At 42.2% G+C, this 19,218-nt stretch overlaps 1 protein-coding gene across 1 annotated transcript in view; it reads right to left on the reverse strand.

The window, feature by feature from the left end:
- Positions 1 to 19,218, reverse strand: part of LOC144772211 (tryptophan--tRNA ligase, mitochondrial-like) — a 93,903-nt gene that overhangs the window by 39,852 nt on the left and 34,833 nt on the right. The window contains exon 3 of the mRNA XM_078656355.1: positions 18,703 to 18,783. Coding sequence (XP_078512481.1) covers positions 18,703 to 18,783 — 81 coding nt within the window. The remainder of the gene's footprint in view (positions 1 to 18,702; positions 18,784 to 19,218) is intronic.

Below are 19,218 nucleotides of genomic sequence, written 5' to 3' on the forward strand. Positions count from 1 at the left end.
AAATGTTTTTTAATGATAATAATAATTCACCAAAAAAGAACTGGGATGGAAATAAACAATCCAATCCTAAAGAAAAGAAATTCCAGTCCAGAGGAAGGTCTCCTAGGCGAAGAGAGAAATCTCCAAACCCGAGACAAAGGTCACCCCAGAGTGACCCCTCTGGGAATAGATATAACCTTAGAAATAGGGATAATATTAAAAAACCTGATAGATATCAAGACATTGATACACGTCCCTCTCAATCTTTTCAGAATTCCTCACAGAAATCGGAAAGAAGAGGACGATCAGAAGAGCACGCCAAGTCCAAAGACAAGGAACCTGCTCAACTGAAAAAGAAATCACAATTTCCAAAAAAGAAGGTAGCCAGTATCAAGGTAGTTAACAATGCCGAGAATACTGAGGACACAACTGAAAAACGGAGAGTGGGCTCAGACAATGCTAGACAGCGCAGCAGAGGTGAGCATAGCTCGCAAAGTCCTTATGAATCATCTGGAGACAGTGGACACGAATGAATACCTTCAAGTGGAAACTGCAGATACCAGAGTTAGCAAGCCCCACAAAATATACGAGATAACATTACGTATAGAGGGAGATAAGACTAGGAAAATTAGGGGACTATTTTGGGATAACCTCTCCAAAGGCTATGACATCCTTCTAGCTGAAAAAGACTGGCCACCAGAGTTTGTCAGGGAGTGCCCTCATGGCGAAGAAGTAATTATGCCTGCCTTCTCGAATCAAATACCGATTCATAAAAAATATACACTTGCTAGAAAGTGGGCAGTGGCCTTAGCACCTGCTTTATATAAAAATCATGTAGGATGGGATGAGGATTCTCCTCCTCACAAAGTCCAGTTAAAATCACAACCAACTGCACAAAGGCAGTACCCAATTAAGCAAGAAGCTAAAAAACAAGTAAATGAAATACTAGATCAGCTAGAATACCAGGGGGTGATTGAAACTTGCACCTCACAAATGAACAATCCTTTGTTTCCGGTCGCCAAACCAGACAACTCATATCGTCTAGTTTTGGATTACCGACACCTTAACACATGTTGCAAAACCTTTGCAGTGCAAAACTCACACAGTGCTGCACTAATGAATAACATAGTGCGCAAAAAATACAAAACAACCTTGGACATCTCCAATGGATTCTTTTGTCAAAACATAGCACCAGAGAGCAGATATTTAACAGCTTTCTCAGTAAATGGCACTCAAAAACAATTCTGTCGGTTAGCCCAGGGGTACAAGAACAGCCCGGGGGTATTCTCAGCGAGAGTAACAGAATTACTACAACTATATGATGATGAAGCATTATCTCATGTCGATGACATTTACTTAACAGATGATGACTTGGAGACTCACTTGAAAAGAGTGAACACCATAATACTTGGTTTCGCTGCAGAGGGTTACAAATTCAACTTCAAAAAGTCCAGAATTGCCCATCTGACGGTCCTATTCTTAGGATATGAGTTATCAAGTGAAGGTAAAAGCCTGGCAGACAATTTCCTAGAGAAATGTGCCGTAATCCAAGCTCCTAAAACACTAAAAAACCTACAGTCAATTCTAGGCTTCCTAAATTTCGGAAGAACATATATTGCAAATTACGCAGAAAGGGTGAAACCCCTTTATGATCTAATTAAACCAGACTTTAAAAGATCCAGTTGGACTCAAGCACACACAGAAATTTTGAGATCCTTACAAACAGACATGCTAATTAAAACAAAATTAGAAACCCGTGATAATACACGCAACCTTGTGATCCGAGTCATCCCAGGGAGATGCGGATTCACATACCTGACCTCTAATGAGGGAGAAAAGGTACCAATTGCATTCAAATCACATTTGTACACAAAAGCTGAACAGAGATTCAGCAACAAAGGAAAAATGGTTCAAGCAGTTCAAACCGCAATAGCTAGAGAAAAAGACATAGCTGATGGTAGACATATCACAGTCAGAACAGCTGAATCAGCCTTCGAGGCACTAACAACACCGTGTAATTTACCAACAACAACATTGAATCCGGAATGGATACAATGGGTGAATTCAATCACAACGGACAAAGTATACTACTACTTTGATCCAGAACTAGAAGAATTGAAAAATCTAAAATATGAAAAGACGTATCCTCTGCCAATCGACATTCTGCCTCTACGACATTACGCCTGTGTAATCTATACAGACGGACATGCTCAACCCTCCGTTTGGGGAGAACATGCATACAATCCCACATGTGAGATTACAAAAGAAGTGTGGCGCGGAGGTAAACTAAGACCTCTATTAACAAAGACACACTCAGTAGAAACCAATTCAGAACAACAAACTGAAATAATAGCTTTGAAAATGGCGCTAGATAATGCGGATCGCGAATTCCCGACACTTATAGTGTCAGATTCATATTACTGCGTCAAAGCATATAACAAGGATTTGCAGACATGGATTCAGAACGGTTACAAAGATGACACAGATGCACCAATAAAGCAGAGACTACTCTGGGAACAAGTAGCTCTTTTGAAAAAAGAACTACCAAAGACTCACGTGACACACTCACTGAGTCATCAGCGTGATGGCGTTCACGTTGTGGGGAATTCATTGGCTGAAGCAGCCGCAGCGGCAGCCACTAAATCGGCTCCCGTAGATCGAAAAAAGCGTACATTAAAATACATTGACGGTGAAACATTGCTGGCGGTGAAAACGTCATCAAAAGGCGACTGCTCAGCGTTACCGATCAACTATCCACTCAATTATACATACATAATCGATGCAAACTCCGTCCCTTTTGCTCGAATCCCTGGAGTGGGGGATAGAGTGATTCCAAACATGGACAGGAGAAACTTGTTAATCGCAGACGCACACATGGGCGAGGGTCACAGACACCTTAAATTAAAAGATTCTCTGGAAGAATTACAATCACGGTACTGGTGGCCAGGCATGAGCCTGCACTACACCATGTTTGTAAAAAACTGCCCAAACTGCAACAGAGATCGCAGTGGGGAGAGAAGCAGTTTAATACCTCGTCGTATCAAGGCAGATAATATTACCAACAAAAAGAATGGCTTGCGATTAACATACACAGGCTAGTTCCACTTATAATGTAGATCCACAGCACTCGGCTGACGTCCGGACTGTTATACAAGATTTGCGAGTCTAAATGGCATATACGCTAAGAGCATGCTACGTTCGACCATTTTTTTTTTTTTTTCTCTCAGGCAATCCAGCCTGGGGGGGAAACATGGCCAAATGAGCACAGCCCAGCGGGAATCTTCTCACTTCCTTCCTGAGGGTATGGGACGGTGTAAAGAAAAAACCAAGGCAGAAAGCAATCTATAATAGAAAGGATATTAGGTTCGGGAGCTGGGTGGGTCAAACATCTAATAAGTGTCCAACGTAGTCTAAATAACTTGCCAAGAAATTCTCTGAAGGGATTCAGTCCGTACGAATTATTATTCGGAACTAGGATGTTGATCTCTGACCTTGATAGTCAGACTTCAGTGGTAATAGAAAAAACCTTTGATGTCAAAGACCGTTTGGCTATTTTGCAGGACTTAAACAAAACAAGAAAAGACCTGAGCAACATACAGTTGAAACAACAGCCAACGACCACTGAAGATTCACCACCTGTCCCAGCAAGACCTGTCTGGATTCCAAAAGTCGGGGATCTAGTCAGGGAGAAGATCGCGGTAAAGAAGGAATTTGGGCCTTCTTACAGAAAAGCAGTTCCTGTCTTGTCTGTCAACGGGACAAGATCAGTTGTACTACCGCCACTTGCTGGAAAAAAGGAGAACCGAGTTGTATCCATCGACCTGGTAAAACCACAACATGTGGCCGATAACAAACAGTAGGCCAAGTGGACTCCCAATAAGTAGCAGAACACCAAGGTTTGCTACCAGTACAGAGGTCCTAACAAAGAGGCTCATCACATTCGAAACGCCTAAAAAAGAACAACAAGGACTATGCAACAATGCAATAGAACTCAGACCTCTGAAAACCCAAATAAAGACATTTAGCAGAGACACACCAATCTACAATGAAGTTCCAAGTGAAAATGCAAGAAACAAAAATCCTGAACCAATTGGAACAATTGACAGAACTGCATCTGGTTACTTCATCAACTTCGATGATTCCTCTGAAGGTTTCAGCGAACAAAAGACACAGCCATCATCAAAATCCTTTAAAGACAAAGCTAAGGAACTTTTGAAACAACTGAAAGAAACATATCTGGTTACTCCATGGATTGAATTTTGGGTGGGTTTTGGTGCATTTATCCTCATACTTTGGCTCATCATGGTATTTACCTTGGGACGCTTCACTGAGGGAAAATATGCTAAAATGGACACAGCAAGTCAGAACATCAACTTGGTCCTCAAACCACACACATCTTCACACGTCGAGAAACGAGAACTTTCTTCAGAACTTTCTTCAGCCAACTTCACAGCAATTCCAATACCTGGTGGGGTAGCCTGGGACAACAATGACTATGAAATTTATGGTCCGGTCGAGATCCTGAAATATCCACACCAAATCAAGATCTCCTTGAGTGATTTTGCAAAACCAAACTCATTTGCTGATGATTGGGACTTTGAAAGTATAAACAATATGATGTCTGACTTAGTAATGTCTGCTAAATTTACAAAACATGATTATTTGCAGGGTTCTACAAATTATGATAGTATGTATTGCTATAACCATTATGGTAACAGTTTTTTGCATAAATCTGCACAACCAAGAAATGTTTTAAATTATAATCAATGGGAACATTGTGCTACACCTCCAAAAGGGAGCTCTAGAACCGTTTATGACAAATATTCATACTTTCAAGGTTTTAACACTAGTAATGCTGAAACATTTTATTACAAATTGTCAAACAAGACAGGGATGAAAACCATGATAACCAACACAAAATTGATTTATTCTGATTCGTTCTTTGAAAAAATGAATACTTTTGGATTTGATTATTGGGACAAAAATGTTGATTTGAAAAGTGTTTGGGGTACAAAAGAATGGCAAGTACAGGGTTTAGAAGCTTTGTTTAGAGCCTGCATGATCCCAGAACAAATGATATTTTTACACTGTTCAACAAACCACCTGTCTTGGCTTAGCCAAAATCAAAGATTTAAATAACCTGTCTATTCCAAAGCCAACAATGTTTAGCAATAACTCTGAAACAGATGAAGAAATAGACATAAACCATATACTTAACCAAAACAGAACACATCCTGATTGGAAACAATGGTTGATCTGGCCCACAGATACAAATAACTGTCAAGATAGATTCCTGAATAAAACACAGGGTTTCAAAATGACCAGGCCAGACCCTAGATATCCCCAAAGACATCACCCAGGGATAATAACAACCTACAGTGTGGGCAAATTATGCCTTCAATGGCTACAAACTTCCACACTGCCTGAAATTAAGCAACACCTAACTTTACTTACTGATGGTGCTGACTTGCGTGATTTCATACTGGGACCACGCAAACAGCGTCAAAAGCGTTTCATAGCAGCCTCTGTATATGCAGCATACAATGAGGCCTGGAAGGTTACTCAAATTGAAACAGCAGAAAGAATACGGGAAATTGACCGTATTAATTTGGAAAAATCACTTTCTGTAGTGGACAATGGGTTAATGACTCTGTCCTCCAGAATTTTTTCATTGGACAGCATTGTGTCTTCAGCAATCGATGTATTATCGCAAGACTTACTGTTATTACAACATGGACAGTCACAATTGCGTTCCATTGTACAGCTTGGCTGGACGTTACAAAATCTTCGTTCAGGCTATGTGCCTTGGCGTTTAATCAACACAACGTCACTATTCCAAATCTTTAACCTTACTGATAGACAAATCGGTATGGCGCAGAAGGGTGCTGATTATACAATCTTGAGCATTGAAAAACTAGAAAGATTACCAATGACAATGTCAGAACGACCTGTCAGTGAATGGATAATCCACGGAATCATAAATATTCCAATCTCAACCTTCAGGTTTCAATACTGCCAAAAATATATACAGGCTGGCATGTACGAGAAATTGGGAAAGGGGTACCTTAAAACAACTTGGAACCTGCCCTATTCACATGCATGTGTCAGTAACAAAGGACAGAAAGTGTTTCTTAGTGGCAACAATTGTGCTATGTCACTAAGCGGCACGCTTCTGTGTAACGGTATTAGTTTGCACGGAGCCTGTGAAGGGAATTCATACAACCTTTCATGTCACCAGCAAGGCGCACCTGCAACTGAAATAGAACCATTCTTTCAAAGACTCTATAATGGGAGTTACATTCTTATTGTAGACCGCAGATGTTGTAGTCTTATGCCCGGGACTCCTTATCTCGTCACTACGACGGCGAAGGTCAAGTGCTGTGGACGTTCTTTGTTCCCCAGCTCCTTTCCAGACAGGGAGGCAAGGGCATGGCCCGGTTTGAAAATTACTTCTATTCGAATAGATACTTTAAGCAGAATGAAAACAGTGCTTCTTCAGACGCCTACAAGGCTCACGTCATCTAAAGAAACGTATGATCTACAAGTCGCAAGGACGACTGCAGAGATACATACATTATTATCAACTAATTCCCCCGTACATTTCGCGGAAATCCTGAGCGAAATCTTAAATATTTCTGATACCACTGGGGTCTCAAAGGTATTTAAGACAGTATTTTCGATGGCATTAACACCATTCAAAGCCATACTGGGTATTTTTCCAGATTTCGTCCATTCGATTTTTGGCGGACTTCCCCTGATCCTGGGACTAATTGCAGGAATCCTATTCCTAGTCCTTATTTTCCGTTATGGCAACCCATGTCACAGATCAAACTCTCGCGACAATGGAAGATACGATCCTAGCCATTGGATACCGGGACCGGATATCAAAAATCCTGGGACTCTCCCGGCTTAGAGACCTAAACATGACTTGGTTTCTATCATTTCGACCAATGTGGCAAAGGTGTGTTTTACCTGTACTAAGGTGTCTGCTATGCGGCGAAGAATGCGTGTTAGACACCTGTCTGACGCTACAATCGGATGCGCCGGTGGATGCAGATACACTGTTGGTTCCTACCAAGGTTCACGCACTGTGCTGCCCTCAAAGGCTGCCAATTCTGATGACGGCATTCCTGGAATCTTCACCACTACGATTGAAGGGTAGTGAAGTTCGAGATGAAAGCAGCATCGAACAGGTACGACCTTCTGTCAGCAATGCAAATCAGAATGTCAATGGAGACAATCATGCGCACGAATGCATGGTTACCCCTATTTCCGACTTAGTGGAACTTTCCCATGAAGCTGTTGACAGTTTTTTCGAAAGCCTGAATGATATGATGTTCTCTCCGGAACAGAAATAGAGACTTTTGAGTAAACTCGCACACGGCGTTCCCTGAATTCGGCCTTCAACTTTAAAAATAAAGTCACATGAACAATTACAATCCAGTTCACGGACAGCAACTTTTTTCAGCAAGCCCTTAAAAAAATTTTCTATATATTTTTTCCCCGGGACACTGATCTTCTGCTTAAAGTAAGAAACTATTCCTAGAGAACTAAGATTTCTATTTTAGATACTTTATATAGACTTTAGCTTCCCGCTGGTATGTTCACAAATATTTTATTATGTGATGAAATGGTCTCGACCTTCCTTTCTGTATAGCTATATTAAGAGCCATTTCATGTGTATTTCTCATATACCAAAAAGCAATAATGCATAACAATGCGTGTTTAATTTTGCATTTAATTCATAGCTTAAGTGCATACAATATATATGACTGCAATTTTTCGGTATATTTGAAAATTTCAAAATGCATTTATGTATTTTGGGGTGGTAAGGTATACACTATACTCTATAGTATGTTGTACTATGTTATACTATGCATAGATTAGTAGATATGACCATAGTTAGCGTGGAGTGGGTGTCGTGTATTTCTATAGGTTCTGAATCGATCCCCCTATTCCTGACCCTATTCTGGTTAAACTACCTAGCTAGTTAACTAATAGTCAGCCCATGAGGCAAGAAAACCCCCATGATGCAGATACCGTTATCTGACGCAGTCACACTACGGCACAGGAACGTGTTATCTGATTAGGTCATAACGCTTGAGATCTAATTAGACAAGCGACATTCCTCCAGCCCCTGATAAGGCATACGACGTTCTCATAACAAATCAAACCTATGACAACCTGGATAATCCGTGTGGCCATTGTTTTGATTTCACAGAGAACTTTAGTAAAGAATGTGCTAACGAGCAAGTCGTATGACATCTTTATTGACGTACCTATGTCCATCCTTACGTCAATCCCGGCACCTTTAAGGTATAAATATTGCCGACCTTGCCCTATGCAAACACACGCGTGGTGACAAGACGGAGCAGCCATACTTGCCGAAGCCGAGAGCAGAAGCAGACCCCGCTGGCAGCAGCCCCGCCTTCCTGACGCGCTGAGAGACGCGCTGCTATCTCAAGCCGAGAGACCCAGCACCGGCGCTTCCGGGTAGCCCTCGCAGGCAGCCTGGAATATCGAGAGCAGAGAAAGAGATACCATTCCTCATTCATCCTAAATTCCAGGTACAGAACTGAATAACCCCTCACAGAGAATTCTTTAGTTATTCACTTGGCAAAAACAAACTTAACTTAAACTGTAACTTTCTATTCCCGCCCACGCATTAGACTTCGGTCAGGTACACGGGGTAGGCGTATTTAGAAACACCAGTTGAGTACGTTTAGTCAAATGTATATGTGTATGTAAATATATTTTAATCATTTTAAACATCATATGGCTCAGAAACCATATCAATGTTTTTACAGTATTATTTTATACTATTGCTTCTAATGTATGCACTTTACTTAACTATAAGTATTGCAATAATATCGATCCATTTCTCTTGTACGAGAAAAGAGACTGATCAATAAATAACATCTTTTATTGAACACGCCCGTCTCTTCCTTTTCTCTACATTCTGATGAGACTAAGAATGCACGTACTGACTGAGTAAAATAATTGCCTTGTGCTCACACGACTCTCGAGATTGACTCTTGATTAGGGGAGAGCAAAGTTGTCATGTTCTATGGTTGTCAGAAACTAAATCCCTTCTTGTCTAATCAGGGAAGTTAATCCTTCCTTGAACATTCGAGAAAGTTTCTAGCGAACTCTGAGCTTAGCTGGCAAACCCAAAAATTAAGTCTAGCATCGACAGTAGTAGACCTAGTTAACGTCTGGCCTAGGCCTTTACTGCTGTAGGTACTATTCCAATGCGCAGAGCCTATTGGGAAGATAGGAGCTACACTACACCATGACTGCCAGGTATTAATCATTCCAACAGCTACATTTTTTGCCTGCTCTTTTTCATGCAGACAGTGCCGTTCAGCTCACCTCAGGTGGACTACTAGATGCTATGTCAGGGCACCAGGAAGCAAGATTGAGTATCGGGGCACACTTCCACAGCGGGAGGGTAGAGCCCTCTATGGGGTGATGGGAATGGTGGACATGGGCCGAGGAGAAGTATATGGGAACCTTAGTTGGTGTGGATTGAGAATGTACAACCATGTTTCCTAGTAGTCAAAACTGTGGTTTATCATGTTTAATACAAGAGTGGAAGTGCAAACAGTTTGAAACAGTTCTTTACTTCTCAAATTTAAAATGCATATACGTGTTACTGTTAACTTTAATGAGCTGAATAGCAAACAAAAGAGAAATGAGGTCAAGTCCTAGCTGAAACAACTCAATCATTCAGTTACTTTGTCATAGGAAACGTCTTATTAGAGGGTAAGAAGGGTAAACATTAACTATTCATGGACTGCTGACAGTTTCTTTCATCATCCTCCACAGCCCACAGAGGAGTGGTTGTTATGATTAACAAGAAGACTCACATTCAATGCAAACTTCCTGTTCAGGACAGAGACTGCACCGGGGTAATTCTCTCCGCGCTTTGAGAAAACTAGCTGTTTAACAGTGTTTCCCATTAGGATGCAGTAATCGATGACACAAGATTTTCATAAATTCTTAAGAGCCAGCTAAGTAAATTACCAGGTCCACTTTGACGGGAGCGGGAGGGTCATCTTTAACTTTTTAGCAATGGTACGCTTAATCTCGTCTAATCACAAAGTCAGAACAAGAAAAACACCTAAGGTTTTTAAATGAGCTTTTTTCAGCTTTCAAGCTTAAAACAACATATGAGGACACAATAACTCAGGGGAAATGATCCATTCTTGTTTCGGGTAAGATCCGCTCTCCTTCCAGGATCAATTATTATTTTAGTTCCTTACGCAGTACCCGAAATAACACTAGGATATCAGCCAGGTTGTTTTTCAGATCATTCAGCAGGGGCATTACCATTCGGAATGAACACATGGACAGTCCCCAGAACATATAGTTGGCCATTAGATAAAGCTTTATTATCCGTTATTATAACATTTTGAAAATAGAAAAAAATGTAACTTTTTGTATGAGCCTCTGATTGCGAAATGATATAGGAAGTTATTAAAGGCCCCAGAGTTTTTTTAATTTAATTAAAAATGCATTGTATTAAGAAAGAAAATGAGTAATTGAGCTCCCTACTGGAGAAGTTCATTCTAGCGTCCCATACTTTCTTAACTGAGATAACTTGCTTTATTCTTTTAAATAATTGAAACAATCTTTCTGATGAAACAGTGAACAATAAAACATTTTAATGGGAAGTTTATTAAGAGGGAGAGAAGTAGGGCATGTTTTAACCTTGTAAGCGACAGTAAAAGCATTTGAAAAATTCAGAGTCCCTAAATAACACACCTTATTTGCTCAGAAGTGGTCTTTGAATTATTATACTTCTTGATATAGTCAGACATGGCTAAGCCATAGGGAAAAGACTCTGAAATGTTCACATTTGTGAAAAATAAACACCTTCCTAAATTATAGCAAGACAAAGTCCAATTAATACCGAAATTCATTTCAGATGCCAAATGTCAACGTTCTAGTAGAAAAAGGTTTTAGCACAGGATTTTATAAAATGTTTGTGATTCAATTAACTAAACTGTTAGCCATGCTACTTAACTCTATATTTGATGGAGATGTGGTCCCTACTACATAACTTAATTAACTACAGACTTTTTTAACAAAAATATCAAACATTTTAATATATTGCAAATTACATTCAAGACCGCCGAGATCAGCGTTTTGTTTTTTGCCTGGTTGCAACCTCTCAGAAAATACACATTAAATGTCAGGGACCATTGATCCTGTGACAGCTGATAAAATCCCTGAATCTATCATTCTAGATGATACAAAAAAAACAAAAAAAAAAAAACTTTAAATGGTATGAGCTGGAAATTCTTTAATATCTTAGAGAACTTTAACTTCCCATCCCAACAAGTCTTCCCATTAAGGGACTGCCTCCGCTCAAGCAGTAATAAACAATCAAACTGATGGTCAAACTCTCCATAATAGAGGGGCTCGTTAGTGATACTCCCCTCTCACATTATTAGTTTTTACATTTGTATTGAGTCTTTGGCAACATAAATCCGTTCTAACAGGTCCATCCATGCTTTATCCCCTGAAATGTAAAAACTGAAACTTTAATTCAAGGGATACAGCTCTATTTTAGCCCGATATTACTTGTATATAATGCAGCCTTGGGGCAATTAAAGAACATTAAAACTCGGGTATCTACCGAATTAACGCAACAAAAACATAAATCTCTTTTACTCACTAGCACCAAAGTAGTATTAGCTCCTGTTCTAAGATATATATATACACACATAAATACACCTAATAGGTGCCGTGGCGTTTTTCTGGGGAAACCAGTTGACTTTTACTTGAATAATTAGATCTCATCATTAACCCCTTTGGGGCTGATGACGAGCTCAGCTCGTCATGAGCGTAACCTGCCGTGCGCTGATGACAGCTGAGCTCGTCATGTAACGCGGCTTTTTGCAAAACGCAGCGCGCAGCGTGAAAACCGCTAGCGCGCATGCGGTTAAGCAAGGTAAAGAACCTTTTTTTGGTTTTGTTTTTTTAACAAAAAAAGATATCGTTGGGAAACCTTACCTCTACCAGTAATTGGGAGAACAGCCCTAATTCAAATGTTTTTTCTTCACTTTATTCTTTTTCCTTTTTCGACAATTCCATGTAATCTCACAATAGACTGTTTTGTAAAGAAGGACGGCGCTTTTTCGAGTTTTATGTGCATTAAAAAAGTTCTGAGTTAAAAGAAGTGTTTTAAAATTGCCACAACAGGAACGTGGACTAGGTCTGCCAGATCTTCATCTGTATTAGATGGTTGTATCATTTTTACAGTTCAGAAGCTTCCCAATGTTACACTCATATTTTGGTAATATTACTACCGATATAATGCTAAAAAAATTCGTTATACAGGACTTGCCTAGTTTAATAAAAATCCCCAAAGCCACTAAAAAGGTGAGATGTAAGATTCTCTATTCTTTTTGGTTTAAAAAGAACAGCTTCTTTCATCAGTTTAATATTCTATATTATCTTTCTGAAATTCCTCTTCAAGATTGCACAAATAATTAGCAACTATCACAAAAGGACTGGAGCAAACATTGCAAAAAACAGAGCATGGTCAAATTTGGAGTTGGATAATTCCCAAGAGAATTTATGGCAAATGCTGTCAGTTGAGTTAATGGATTATTTTCTTCTACACTTCAAAAACAAGTTACATTTTTGCCACAAAGCACTTCCATCAGAGCCAACCAAGATAACGAATGAGGCTAGGAAAAAATAGGTGGATCTAACTGGTGTTTACATTAACCTAAAAGACTGGAAGGATCATTACTGTGTACACAGCGCTGTTTTAAAAGCCCCTAATTTCCATCGTATGTTTTTTTCCCAATGGCTAGATGGTCCGTTATACTCCTTCCACATTAAATAAAATATTCCTGGTAATTACATAGTATCAAACAAGAGTGATTGGCTATTTATGTTCTGGCCATTTGTGACACTAAAGCAGTTTAGGAGTCAATTTTTGTGGAAGATAAAGATTTTATGGTTTGATTTCTAAGTTGAACACCTGATTCCTAGTTACAACATATTAGAAATCTATAAGTAGCACAACCTCAACATCATCTCTTACGCCGACGACACCCAGCTGATCCTCTCCCTCACCAGAGACCCCGACACCGCCAGAACCTGCCTACACGAAGGGATGAAAGACGTCGCCGAGTGGATGAAGGACAGCCGCCTGAAACTGAACTCGGACAAGACGGAAGTCCTCATCCTGGGATCTTCGCCCTCCGCCTGGGACGACTCCTGGTGGCCCCCAGCCCTGGGCACCGCACCCAAGCCAACCGACCACGCACGCAACCTGGGCTTCATCCCGGACCCCTCCCTCTCGATGACCAGACAAGTCAACGCCGTCTCCTCATCGTGCTTCAACACCCTGCGTATGCTTCGCAAGATCTTCCGCTGGATCCCGACCGAGACCAGGAAGACTGTCACCCAGGCCCTCGTCACCAGCCGACTGGACTACGGAAACGCCCTCTACGCCGGAACCACAGCCAAGCTACAGAAAAGACTCCAGCGCATCCAAAACGCCTCCGCCCGACTCATCCTGGATGTCCCCTGATGCAGCCACATCTCCAGCAACCTGAGGAACCTGCACTGGCTCCCCGTCGACAAGAGGATCACGTTCCGGCTCCTCACCCACGCACACAAGTCTCTCCACGACCTGGGCCCCAAGTACCTCAACGACCGCCTGACCTTCTACACGCCCACCCGCCAGCTACGGTCCACCAGCCTCGCCCTCGCAGCCGTACCATGCATCCGAAGAGCCACCGCCGGAGGAAGATCCTTCTCTTACCTGGCTGCCAAGACTTGGAACTCCCTCCCCATCCACCTTCGGCTGACCCAGGACCATCTCGCCTTCAGGAAACAACTCAAGACCTGGCTGTTCGAGCAGTAGCATACCCCTCCCCCCAAGTGCCTTGAGACCCTCCCGGGTGAGTAGTGCGCTATACAAATGGCATGATTGATTGATTGATTGATTTTTTTCGGAACGGTGTGCTAAAACGTTAAAATAAACTACCAAGAGTCTTGGTAGTTTGTTTGCATAAATCGTTTATGCAATATTGAGGATGTTTTGCAGTTAGTGAGTCCATTTTAATGGCACTAATAATACAAGGCTGTTACTTTGCAGCAATGAATCAATCTTGTTGCATATTTTGAACTAGGATGAATTCTGTTTAACACTTTCTTAAATATTTGTATTTGATTGGTTTTGTTTAAATATTTGGTTGTATTGTACTGAATGATAATCAATAGTCATTGTGTACATTGTAAGTTAATACATTCACATAAGACCTTTTTTTTTTAAGTTTGAAGGGAGATGCAATGCAAAGGCAAATTAATTTACTTGTATCTTGAGCTTAGTCAAGAGTTTGATACAAATCAATTAACCCATTGTTGCTATTGTGAGTGGTGTTAAGTTAGAGAGGTCTTGAATTGGAGGCTAACTGGTAGTCGTATCTTACCCAAAGCAAAATACAGACAGACAGATGTAACCTTATGGATGTGAATGCAAGACCAGAGATTTGTAGATGTAGAAGACTATAATGTTTTGTGTTGTAGCCTTAATGGATTGATAGTCATGCCGATAAAAGATACATCTTTTCTATTTAGCTGCATAGCATGCTTTAGTAGTAGGCCTATACGCTTCTTTGAGAATGGTCCTACATTCAGGTGGGAGATTGAGAGAACCAAATTGTATGATCTCAGGAGTCAAATTGCTAGGTTATTCTCCCTGGGATTTGGGTGCCAGATTTCTCCTTAGTTCTGAGTCAGGAGATCCGGGTTGAAGGGAAGCTTCTTGTGGGGACAGTTCAAGCAGTGCTGTTAGCCAGGGTAGTCAGGCCCAAGTGGAAGCCACTAGTATGAGGTTCAGAACCAGAAGTGGAAGAGGAGGGAGAGGAGGAAAAGCGTGGGCAAATATATCTGACAACTCATCCAGAGAATTGCCCTAGGATAGTGGGTGGGATTCCCACTCGTAGACTTGTTGCCACATCCTGCTGAGGAGTTCGGGAAAACCGCTGTCCGTTCCCGGGAGGTGTTGCGCTAACAGATTAATGTTGTGATGTAGAGTCAAACGCCTAATGGTTTGAGATAGGCTTGACAACTGTAGAGAGCGTGTCCTCCCTGTTTTTGAAGATAGTAGATGGTTGTCTTACTGTTCGTCTTGACTGAGGCAACCTTGCCGATCAGGTGAAGCAGAACGCTTTCAATGCTAGGTGAACAGCTTGAAGCTCAAGGTAGATGTGGAGACCCTGGTGTTTGGCGTCCCAGAGACCCTTGACTGTGAGATTGTGTAAGTGAGCACCCCAGTCTGTCAATGACGCGTCCGCTGTCAGGATGATGAGGGGAACACGGTTGAGGAAAGGCCGCCCTCAAGTCAGGTGGTTTGTGTTCAACCACTGCAGAAAGCGATGAATGCGGCGGTCTATCTATGCTAGATCCTCCAATTGACCCTGTGACTGAGACCACTGTCGTGCCAGACATCCCAGAAGGCGGTGCATGTGCAGCCGTACACGTGGCACTATGGCGACGCATGATGACCTGGCACCCAGTATGCGCATGATAGTTCTGACTGTCAACTGTTGGTTGGGTTGAAACGCGGTAGTAGCTTTTAGACATTTGGGATTCTTGCTTTATTGGAATAAGCGCATTCCGGTTGTGTGCTGAGGATAGCCCCCAGATATGGTTGAACCTGAAAAGGGCTGAAGAGGAGATTTTTGGAAACTGATGGTGAACCCTAGCTGATTGAGCAGGTTTATGGTATTTTGAGTGTGTTGTTGACACAGAAGAAGAGGGCTGGCTTTGATAAGCCAGTTGTCGAGATATCTGACAACATGGATGTTTTTTCTGGGTAAATGTGTTGCCGCCATGGCTTGGCATTTGGTGAATACTCAAGGTGCAGGAGGAATTGGTAATGTTTGCCTGCGATCACAAATATGAGGTATTTGCTATGTGCCAGACATACGAGAATGTGAAAGTAGGTGACCTTTAAGTGTTGGGAAGACAAAGTCGCCTTGTTGGAGAAGTGGGATAAATCTTGGAGAGTGACCATATGTAATAAGTTAAGGGCCGGAGATCTAAGAATGACCGCACAGATGTGTGCTTTTTGGGGATTAGGAAGTACAAGAAGTATACTAATGACCCCTGATGTTATAGAGTAAGATCTTCAAACTGGCAAGAGATCCCAGGGGGGTGCCAGGTTTGGCTAAACAAAGCATTATGTGGACAACAGTGCTTTGTTTACAGTGGGGAACAAATTAGCAGCAGTACTCCGATCTTTAATGGGCCATCACAAACATCTTTTGTCTATTATATCCTGGCTGGGAGCGACTTCAAAAGGGAAGGGACTCCAAGTATTCTTCAAACTCCACTCCAATGTCTCCTAATCACACTGTGGATACTTTTACACATTAGTAAGGCCTACCTGCCCAGAGTAGCATGTTGGACAATCATGCATTTGATTGCTTTTTTTTTTAAAGGCACAGAATTTAGACGCTATGTTTAACTATGTCTAGACATATTTAAACATTGGCAATTTCATAGAATTGTGAAAAATGTGGGGGGTATGGAGGAGCGGCATTAAAAGGTTTGACAACAGCTCTTGTAAACGGAATCGTTCTATATCTCCTGTGAATAAAAGAGCTAGAACTTCCTGTTTGAGTAATGTTTTGTGTTTGAGAGGGGCTGCCTTTGAGTTCGAGGTAGAATGTTTGGAGGTGTGGTGATGAGCTCCAGACAATAACTATGCTGGATAATGTCCAACACCCACTGATCCGATGTTTTGGTTTGCCAAGTGGGAAGAAACTGTTGCAATCACCCAACTTCCAACCCGAAGAGGTATTATATAGGGAGATATTGTGTTGCCCTATGCATTGTGGAACGGGTTCCGAAGAGGAATTCCTCCTCTATAGACTCCCTATTAAATGGTACCTGATGATATGTGTCCGCCCGGTCAATAAGCTCCTGATAAGCGGTGGTGTCATCAGCAGGAGATGGCCTGCCATGGTTCAAGTCGGGATCAGTGTCCCCTTGAGGGTCAATGTTGTAGGCCTACCAAGAATCAAGGGGCTGAGGTGCATCAAAGGTATCATCCCCATGTGCCATGCCCACCTGGGAAGGAATGTGGGGACCCCTGAGGAGTGATGTCTAATGGATCACCCGGAGAGTGAGGGGGAGAGGGTGACGGTGGTGGAGAAGATGGTGTAGGACTGGTGGCCTTGTCAGTCATCCTCTTCTTTGTTGGCACCAGCAAACCAATGGCCTCTCCGAAGGTGAGCCGACGCTTGAAAGGAGGTGGTGCGAAAACCACAGTTTCGGCCAGAACGCGCCCAGTGTGAGGCTGTATTTGGGTTTGCCTCTGACAGGCAACAAGTTTCTCCTGCATCTTGTGGAGAATCGGTTCCACTGGAGTACCAGCGTCAGATCTCAGTGTCAGTCTCGAATTGTTTGGAACCAAGATGATTTTTGTTTTGGTGCCGAGGTGGTCAGTGCTGAAGACAGAGCTGGTCAGCTGGGCGCCAAAGTGGATGGCTTTGGCTGATGTTTCGGTGCCAAGCCAGAGGATGGGGCTTCCGAATTGGAATTTCTGTGCTGACCATGGCCTGCTGGCAGTGGTGGCCTGGGAGCCTTAAGTTTATTGGGGTCGATTGTGTTTTAGTTGGCAAGATGGAGTCTTTTAGTACTCACAGTATGCTGACCCTATGGAACATACGCATCTCGAGATTAATTTCTATTTCAAAGTCTTCGATGGAAAAAGCCTCTTGCTATGCCGCGGAGGTGTTGTGGAGTTCCTTCTCCTCCTTTTCCTCGACATCCTAGTATCTGAAAATGTCGGGCATGTCGTCGACCTCTTTCCGCTGCATCTACCTGCGGCTTGCCTTTCAATCTCGTAAAGTCTTCGTCTACTGAAATGATCAACAGTCCTCGCCGTCCACTTTCCTGTGTTCCTGAGACAAAAAGATTACACACCTGGTGAAGGTCGGTCCGTGGGTACTTGGCGTGGCACCTCAGGCAGAAACAGAAAGGCATCTGTTCCATCTGCAGGGCATTTTATGGAGAATTCCACAGGGGATAGAAAGATAGGCCCAAAAGGCTGCTGTTCGAGTGCATAGATCCAATAGGTGATAATTTACAGATTCCGAAACACAAAGATGGAAACACATCCGATAACAATACCAACAAGGGTAAACGTGAATCGCTAACTGAAAAAAGTTTGAAACTGTGTCGACCCGGAAAGCAGACACACATGTCCTAACCTGATTGCGGAAAGAAAACAATCTAACTATGGACATTATCACCAAGAGGAGGAGTAATTTTACCTTGTGACTTGAAAAACCTCTTTGAAGAAAAACAACTTGCACACATCCGGACCCAACACTAGATGGCAAGAGTATGCAAAGCGTGTGTATCTATAGCCACACATGCCTCGAACAGATGTGTTTTCAGCTCTTTCCTAAATTGAAAAAGGGTTGGGGCAGTCCTGGTGTACACAGCAATGGCGTTTAGATCCTGTGTGTAATCCAACAACCTAAACAGCAGAAGCATTATCGAAAAATGTAACAGTAAGAAGCACGACAACCCAGCATAACAATCTCATTTACAAATATATTGAAAGAGAAGAGATAGATGTGGGAAGATAAGAATAAGGTGTAGTACACGAGAGAGGCAAAGGGATAGAGATGATGTATGCCATGCTTTACACTCTGGAATTAAATCATCACTCATTACCTTCCACTGGGGCAGGTGTCGTACACGTGGTATGGATGTCAGGCACCCCAGAATCCAGGCCAGTTCCGCGTGTTCTGACACCTAGAAGTAAAGCATATCAGCAGGTATTAAGCATCCCTATGTATGCCTACACACAACACACTTCAGCAACTGCAAGTACAACTACAGCCCAGCTTCTGTTGAGCACCAGCTAGATAATATGCCGACTGTCACACTGACATCACTACCTAAAGCCGCCCAATAAGCATGGTCCGACCTCACTCTGGAACAGATCATAGGAAAGAACAGTATCACACCATTTCACTGGTGTAGGAAGGTAGATCCCTGACTATGGTTGCCCCCAACTTTTTGCCTGGTGTTTTGCTGGTTTTCTGACTTAGTTGACCTGGGACCCTGCTATTCAGGGCCCCAGGCCTACTGCTCTCTCTGTAAAATGGATTCCATGTACCTTAGGTACATATCTAAATTGGATACTGAGTCACCTTATCAGTCCCTGTACAGGGTACCTTAGGTACC

This window comes from Lissotriton helveticus, chromosome 8 (assembly GCF_964261635.1).
Source record: "Lissotriton helveticus chromosome 8, aLisHel1.1, whole genome shotgun sequence".
NCBI classification, from domain to species: Eukaryota; Metazoa; Chordata; class Amphibia; order Caudata; family Salamandridae; genus Lissotriton; species Lissotriton helveticus.